The sequence below is a fragment of the Lycium ferocissimum genome, chromosome 4 (genome assembly GCF_029784015.1).
Source record: "Lycium ferocissimum isolate CSIRO_LF1 chromosome 4, AGI_CSIRO_Lferr_CH_V1, whole genome shotgun sequence".
NCBI lineage: Eukaryota > Viridiplantae > Streptophyta > Magnoliopsida > Solanales > Solanaceae > Lycium > Lycium ferocissimum.
In genome coordinates this window covers 18449481-18457593 of record NC_081345.1, presented here as the reverse complement: position 1 = coordinate 18457593, position 8113 = coordinate 18449481, and the positions used below count along the sequence as shown (strand labels likewise).

Here is an 8113-nt window from a genome sequence, read left to right as displayed (position 1 = left end):
TCAATATAGTGATTTCATGTGAACTGCATAATTCACCCATATTTAGTGATGAACAAAGAAAATCAATGATATTTAGTGATCAATATATATTTAATCAATTTGATGGTATTTTGAGTCAGGACAGATGATTAACTAAGTCATTATGCACTAAATCGATTTGATGTGAACTACTTGATTCACCCATTTTTAGTCATAAATAAAGGAAATCAATGATGTTTAGTGATCATACTTAATCAATTTGATGGTGTTTTGATTCAAAAACAGATGATCAACTAAGTCACTATGCACTAAATCGAGTGATTTAATGTGAACTACTTGATTCACCCATATTTAGTGATGAACAAAGAAAATCAATGATATTTAGTGATAAATATCTATACTTAATCAATTTGATGATATTTAGAGTCAGGACAGATGATCAACTAAGTCATTATGCACTAAATCGAGTGATCATTAAAGTGATTTGATATAAACTACTTGATTCACCAATATTTAGTGATAAACAAAAGAAATCACTGATATTTAGTGATCAATAGAGTGAATATTTTACAACAACTAAGTACATTGTGGCAACAGATGAGCCATCTGTTGTAACATATGAGTAACTTGTTGCAACATTTGAGTCATCTGTTGCAACATATTAGTAAATTGTTGCAAAAGCTTCAACAACTGTTTGATTTGTTGCAACAGCTGAGCCATTTGTTGCAACAGATTACTCAGCTGTTGCAATAATTTACTCAATTGTTTCATTTTTATCGACAAGGTCAGGAATCTGTTGCAACAGATTACTCAGCTGTTGTAACCATTTACTCAAAGCAACTATTTGATTATTTCCAACAGTTGTTTAATCTGTTGCAACAGATGGAAAATCTGTTGCAACATCTGCAACAACTGTTTGATTATTACCAACAAATTTGGAATCCGTTGCAATAGATTTGTAACTTATTCGAAACTACTGAACATAAGGAAGCTGTTGCAACAGGTGAGGAATCTGTTGCAACAACCTCAACAACTTTTTGATTTTTTCCAACATGTGAGGCTTTTGTTGCAACAACTTCCTTAAGACTTGTTTGAAACTAATGAACATAATTTGAACAACTGAAATACATACTGAACATATAATATATTGATACTGAACACATAACATATATATGATCCACCGAGAACATAAAGTACAAACTTATAAATAATTGTTCGTCAGCCCCCCCTTAGGGCTGCAAAAGTACAAATTAACAGTTGTGATATGTTCAACAACTAACTAGTTGTTGCAACAAGTCCTGTTACTTGTTGAAAAAACCCCCAACATGTTACGGAGTAAGTTGTAATATATTTATTACTTGTTGAAAATTTTTCGACAATTTATTAACAACGAACATACATTTGTGATTTGAACAAGATCAACATATCACTTAGTGAGGTGTTGCAACCGATCACTTAGTTGTTGGTGGCAGCTTCGATTCGTGTTTCATCCAACAGTTTGTATGTCCAAAAACTAATGTAGTTGTTGCAACAAGAAGTCTACTTGTTGTGACAAGTTAGCGAGTTGTTGGAAAGAGTAGAAGCTTTCCAACAGCTTTCATAGTTGTTGCAACAAGTAGGCTAAATTATTTATACACATTTTAGAAGTTGTTGCAACAGATTAGTACAGAAGTTGCAACAACAGCATAAATTGTTGCAAAAACTACAACAGCTGTTGCAAAAAATTCAGAGGCTCTTATACAACATCTTTAGCACTTGTTGCAACAACTGTAACTGCTACTGTAAATTATTGAAAAATCAGCAGCTATACCTAGATGAATAATTGAAATAAAATAACATTGTTTTACTTACCAAATGAGCGGAAATAACCCATGAAGTAATGCCCAGTACTACACGAATGAAATTCTGTCCGAAAATTACGTAAATCGGGTGAGTATTTTTTTTTTGAGCAATGTTTTTCTAAATAAAAGAAGAAAACAAAGAACAACAGCATAAGAGAAGGAGGAGGAAGGGGTGGCGGGGTGGGTGGGTGGATTAAGAAACAAAAAAAAAATATCAAAACTTCTTTTCAAGAATTTTTTTTTGGGTTGGGTGGGTAGTGCAAAAAATCAAAAACAATTTTTTAAAACAAAATTAATTTTTTTTTTGGGTGGGTGGAGTAAGAAACCAAAAAATAATAATTCAAAACTTCTTTTCAAATTTTTTTGGGGTGGGGGGGGGGGTGAGGGTGGGGGGATGGTGTAAAAAACCAAAAACTTTTTTTTAAAACCAAAATTAATTTTTTTTAGGGTGGAGGTGGTGGGGGGAGGGGTTGGCGAAAAAAATAAAAAAAGATTTTTTTGAGGGGGGCGGGGGACGTGGTGAGGGGAGTGGGGTGAGGGGTGGGAGGAGGAGGGGGGCTAGTGAAAAAATAAAATAAAAATTCAGAACTTTTTTAAAATTTATTTTTTATACCCTCGTTAACTTAATCAGATTTTTAATTGGGCTTTGACTTGGTCAAATGTGTCACCTATAGCAATTACAAGACTTGTCACCTATAGTTAAATTTTCGAGTATACTATCTGAATCCCTGAAAAATCGCTCCATTGCCTCTTAGGTGATACAACAACCATTGCCTTCATCTTCATCTTCTTTGTTTCTTCGATTTGCCTCTCTGGTTTTTGATGCAGTTAACATTGGATCCATCTCATATTTGTTGGCAGCTTCAAGTAAGATTCTTGATTTCTTCTTGCTCTTGTAGATCGCCCAATCTTGCATGTTAAAATTGTCTTTCTCAGCTTCTTGCATTTCTTTGTGTTTGTGTGTTTCACCATGTATCAAACCTCTGCAAAAAAAGTGATTAGACAATGTGATTTTCTGCTCTTCTATTTGGTACCGATGCATTGTACTCCTCATTTCTCTATTCAAATTCTGAGATAAGGTATTTGAGTTTTGTCGTTCTTGATTATCTTCTTGCTTGCCACATCCATCTCCCCAAATGTTTGACACCTTATTGTTCCTGTATCCAGTGCTTGGTTTGCCAAATAATCAGCCAATTTGTTTCCTTCCCTTAATATGTGAGTGAATTTAACTTGTAATCCCCTTCCTATTTCCCGGATCTCTTATATCCAACTTGCTATATATTCACTTACTAAGTAGCCGTTTGGCCATAGATTCCAAATATTTTTCACTTTATTTGAAATCTATCGAGTTGGAGTTGAAGATGAAGTTATATTGGTTATACTTTTTGCAAAGAATTTGGAGTAGTGTTCATGTTTGAATGTACTTAAATACAACTTCAAAAACAAAAGTGAGTTGGAAAACAGGTTATAAGTATTTTCAGAAATTTGAAATACAACTTCAAGTTGGATTTGGAATTTTCATGGCCAAACACTGATTTTTAAATAAAGTGAATAATTATTTTGGGAAAAAGTGAATAATTTTCATGGCCAAATGGGTCCTAAGAGTATAGAAGTCTTGTTGCTTCTGAAATGTGAGTAAATTTTTATGGACAAACAACTCTGTTCATGTTGTCTTATTTGTATTTGATTGTTATTATGCAGGAACAAATAAACAAAAGCAGAAAGAGGAAAGTAACCATACTGAACGAAAAGACTGATCAGTACAAAGATTGAAAAAAGAAGCAAGCAAGGTTGACAAATGGCCTTAGAAATTGTGGGATTAGTTATAGAGCTAGTTGTGAATCACATAGTCAAACCAATTGGACGAAAACTTGGTTATCTGATATTTTACAGGAGCAACATCCAGAATTTGAAAAATGAAGTCGAGAAGTTGGATCATATTAGAGCAGATGTGGAGCGACCGAAGGAGGAGGATGTGTTACACCTCGTAGGTTCGTACGTGAAAATTTATAAGTGTTGGACGTTCTAAGTATGGATAATGGAGTACCCTTCAAGGATATATGATATTATACGAACTAATCCTATGGTCATGACGGTTTATGTTTATATAATAAGCTATGGGAAACTCCAGGACCAAGCAAATCGAAGAAAATAAATTTGTCAAAAATTTGAAAAAAGTTGACAGAATTTTGGACAAAATTTTAAGTCAGCTTTGGAGGGGTACATTTCCTAGTATATTAAGAGTTTTTAGGTGTTTCAAAAGCCCAAAATGAAGTTCGTCGAGTCTAGTTTTCAACGCAAACAAAAACCGTTCATTGAGACGATATCGGAGCAGAGAATTATGGTCGTTACAAGTTCAGCTGACAGAGCAGAAACGGATGCTATATAAAAGGGGCTTGCCCCCTCTTTTTTCAGCCAAAATTCCTTCTAAACAATTCCAAAATGCTCTAGAAAGTTCCCCAACTTTCAAACCCAAATTTCAAGCCTAAATCAACGATAATTCCCGAATTCCGGTTCAGGCAACGTATAGTTACGAGTATAGAATTGTATAGCAACGCGTGTGGTTCAAGTTTAAGGTGAAAAAAGTGAAGATATAGCGATATTATCAAGAGTAAGGTATGAATCTCCTATTATTAATGTTTATTTTGGTTTATTTACGGAGATAAAACTGTCAAATAGCCGTATAATAGTTTTATTGGTGGAAATATGGGATAAACCCCATATGGGATGTTTACTAGTATTTTGGTGTGAGAATATTATGATTAATGTTGGTATTGATGTTATTGTTGTTGGTTCTCGAATTACTATTTTGGGCTAGGCATATAAACGGAGATCTTTTTGCCAAAATTTCGTGATTCCCTGTAAAGATTTACTTCAAGGACTAAGACAAGCATTGAGTAGTTAAAGTTAAGGCGACCAAAAAGGTATGTTAAGGCTCGTCCCTTTCTTTCAAAGGCATGATTCTTTTGTTATAAACCTTTGTGCCATATCCATAATATCCTTGCTTCCACAAATGCTAGAAGTCTATGAATCTCATGATTCTTACGATATTTTTAAGCTTATTCATGATCTTCCTCATAGTACTTGTTCTTTCGAGGTGAGATATAGCGATGACGATTCTATTTGTAATGCTATCTAAGTTCATGATTCTCGAGACTCCCATGACATCGTCGACTTCACCTTAAGATAGTTGATCTTCTAAGGAAGGATATAGTGATAATGATAATGCTAATGATGATGCTGATTTCATTTATGCATTTTTATGTATATGTATGTATGTATGCATTGCACTCCCACTGATCAGTTGGGGATAACACCGAGTCCCGAAAGGGCCGGGTACGGATGACACCGAGTCCCGTAAGGGCCGGGTACTGATGACACTGAGTCCCGAAAGGGCCGGGTACGGATGACATCGAGTCCCGCAAGGGCCGAGTACGAATAACATCGAGTCCTGCAAGGGCCGAGTACGAATAACATCGAGTCTCCGTGTGGCCGAATATGGATAACATCGAACCCCCGTGGCCGAGTACGGATATGACAGAAGTATGTATAGTAAGTGATTGTGAATGCATATGTATGTATGTTGTGTATGAAATGTTTTTCCTGTAGACGAGTAGTTCACACGATAGAGATCTTAAGAAGAGTACGAGGTAAAATTACTTACTTTATCTTATGTTATCTTCATTATGATATCATACTACTATTCATGCCTTACATACTCAGTACATTTCTCGTACGTCCCTTCTTGTGGACGTTGCGTTCATGCCCGCAGGTGTAGATAGACGAGACGAGGATCTTTCATCGTAGGCCGCCTTGCATCGGTCTCGAGTGGTGGCTCCACTTCTTCCTGGAGCATTGCCGATTCTGAGTCTATATATATCTATATATATATATATATATATATATATGAATTGTGTTAAGGGTACGTCGGGGGCCCTGTCCCGACTTGTATACCTCAGCCATGTTCATAGAGGCTTTGTACAGCTTCCCGTGTATAGCTTAGTCATAGTGTGACAGTAGTAATGTCGACATCATGGGTCTATTGTACATATACTTGTGCATGATATAATGTTCATATTTAGCCCTTAGCCTTATTTTTTTACCATTCGAGATAGGAAGGACGAGAGTTATAAGTTGGTTCGCTCGGTTCCTGCAAGGTGCCGGGTGCCAATCACGCCTTGCCAAGGGTGGGGTGTGACAGGAGGAGAGAAATTTGAGAAGTGTCCGAGCAGTTACTGAGGGGTGGCTCAGAGAAACAAATGACATCATAAAAAAGACCAACACTATTTTGCCAAGTGAAGCTGATATTGGAAAGCGGTGTCTAAGTCAAGGTTTGATTTCGCGTTATGTGTTGAGTAGGAAAGCTAAGAAGATAATTGACACTGTCATCCAACAACAAAATGAAGGGAGCAAGTATGAGAAAATTTTATATTATGCTCTAATTTTCTATTATGCTCCTCCTGTTAAGGCTTGCATTGTAAGCAAAAAAGACTCTGATGAGGATGAAGGGATGTCAAGACAATTAATCTTGACAGATATCATTAAAGCTCTAAATGATGAAGAGATCACTATGATCGGGATAAGTGGTCCAGGTGGTGTTGGGAAGACGAGGATAGAGAAGAAAGTTATTGCAAAAGTTGAAGGGGAAAACTTGTTTGATAAGGTTGTGCTCATAAGATTTTCCCAACAATTCAAATTGGAAGAGCTTCAAGCCTTAATTGCAGAACAATTAGGTCTAGAACTTTATGAAAGAGGGTAAAAACATTAGAGCTGTCAAACTAAATGAAAGACTGAAGAATGAGTGTAAAATTCTCCTAATATATATTAGATGATGTTTGGGAAAAACAGGATTTAGAGGAAATAGGAATTCCCTTGGGAGAGAAGCACAAAGGTTGTAAAGTCATGCTAACATAGAGAAGCCGGGATGTATGCTCTTCTATGCTTCGGACTGCGGGGAAGATTTTCACAATAGTGTCATTGACTGAAGAAGAATCCTGGGATCTTTTTTGAAGAAATGCCGGTGATAGAACTAATGATCCTGCCTTGAATCAAATTGCACAAGAAATTTCAAAGGAATGTGGGGGATTACCACTTGCAGTATTAACTGTTACAAATGCGTTGAAAGATAAAAGTCAGGACATCTGGGAAGGTGCACTTACACAGCTAAAATCAGTCGTTCCAAAAGACATCACAGGATTGAGAGAAGTATATAATTCCTTGAAGCTGTCCTACGATAAACTAAAAAATGATGAAGCAACGAAGTTATATCTGTGTTGTTGTTTATTCCCGGAAGATTACTGTATACCCCTGGAAACTCTTGCAAGACGTGGAATGAGTTTGGGTATGTTTGCACACATTAATCTATTTCTATGAATTCCAATCTTGGGCAATTTAGCATCTTTGGATGCTTTACAGTGGTCTTTGACCGTACTGAAATGCAAGTCACCTCTTCATGGTGAATATTCCTTGGCCATTGTTTTAGCTTCAAATAGTGGCTTATCCCAAAAAGACGTTCACTGGATGAAATATATATAGCTAAATCTCGAAGAGCGTCGTGCATTATGACCGAGCTAACATCCTCGCCTTTTTGTAGCAGGAAACAATTTTTAGCTTATCAACCAATAATTTCACCTTAATGAGATGATTTATAGCCACACAAATATTTATAACTTATTTTATACCACAAATCTCAAAAATTTCTTTTCTTTCTTAAACTTTGTGCCCTGTCAAACACCTTCACATAAATTAAGACAAAAAGAGTGGTGTTTTTGTAACTTTACAATGGAATGATAGGGTTCTTTACAGTGGAACAATATATTGTCTCCGCCGTCTCATTACACAACCTAACACCGTACAAATATGTCTTCATCAAATCAAGATTTAATTGTGTCGAAGAAACAAAAAGCCGAAGCCGAACATGAAACACTCGATTTAGCTTAGTTACCTATAGAGGTGATTTCTCAAATATTGGAAGCATTACCTATACATTCGGTTCGCCAATTTCTGTGTGCATGCAAACAATGGGCGCATGAATTCACTTCTCCATGATTTATCTTCAAACACGTAAGGATTTCACGTGATACTATATTCATTCGTTTCCTTACACCTCGTAGGGATAATATTGTTTTTGCCTATGATACCCAGATACCAATTTGTCTGCCGCACCCAATCTCTTCCCTTTCACTGAGTATGAATCCAAAGTTCGTTTTGTGCAAACCTGTTGTGGCGCTGTCTGCATTGCAGACACTAATGGGTTAACTTCCTACCTTTGGAACCCGATCCTTCGATTCACC

At 36.3% G+C, this 8113-nt stretch overlaps 1 protein-coding gene across 2 annotated transcripts; it reads left to right on the top strand.

Annotated features, from left to right (window-relative positions):
- The first annotated feature begins 2542 nt into the window (after positions 1–2542).
- Positions 2543–7567, top strand: LOC132054423 (uncharacterized). Of its 2 annotated transcripts, none has more exons than XR_009414295.1 (3): positions 2543–2687; positions 3714–3795; positions 6025–7566. XR_009414295.1 is itself a non-coding variant. In XM_059446433.1 (3 exons), the coding sequence occupies exons 2-3, from the start codon at positions 3619–3621 to the stop codon at positions 6577–6579; spliced, it is 732 nt and encodes a 243-aa protein (XP_059302416.1). In that variant the 5' UTR covers positions 2543–2687; positions 3522–3618; the 3' UTR covers positions 6580–7567. The 2 variants fall into 2 exon arrangements, 1 of the variants encoding a protein (XP_059302416.1); XM_059446433.1 differs by having other exon boundaries at positions 3522–3795; positions 6025–7567.
- Positions 7568–8113: the final 546 nt, after the last annotated feature.

Excerpts from the sequence above, each read along its gene's own strand:
- LOC132054423 (XM_059446433.1), top strand. The coding sequence starts at position 3,619 with ATGGCCTTAGAAATTGTGGGATTAGTTATAGAGCTAGTTGTGAATCAC. Across the intron at positions 3,796-6,024 it reads AGCGACCGAAGGAGGAGGAT|GAGAGAAATTTGAGAAGTGT; the intron begins GTGTTACACCTC and ends GTGTGACAGGAG.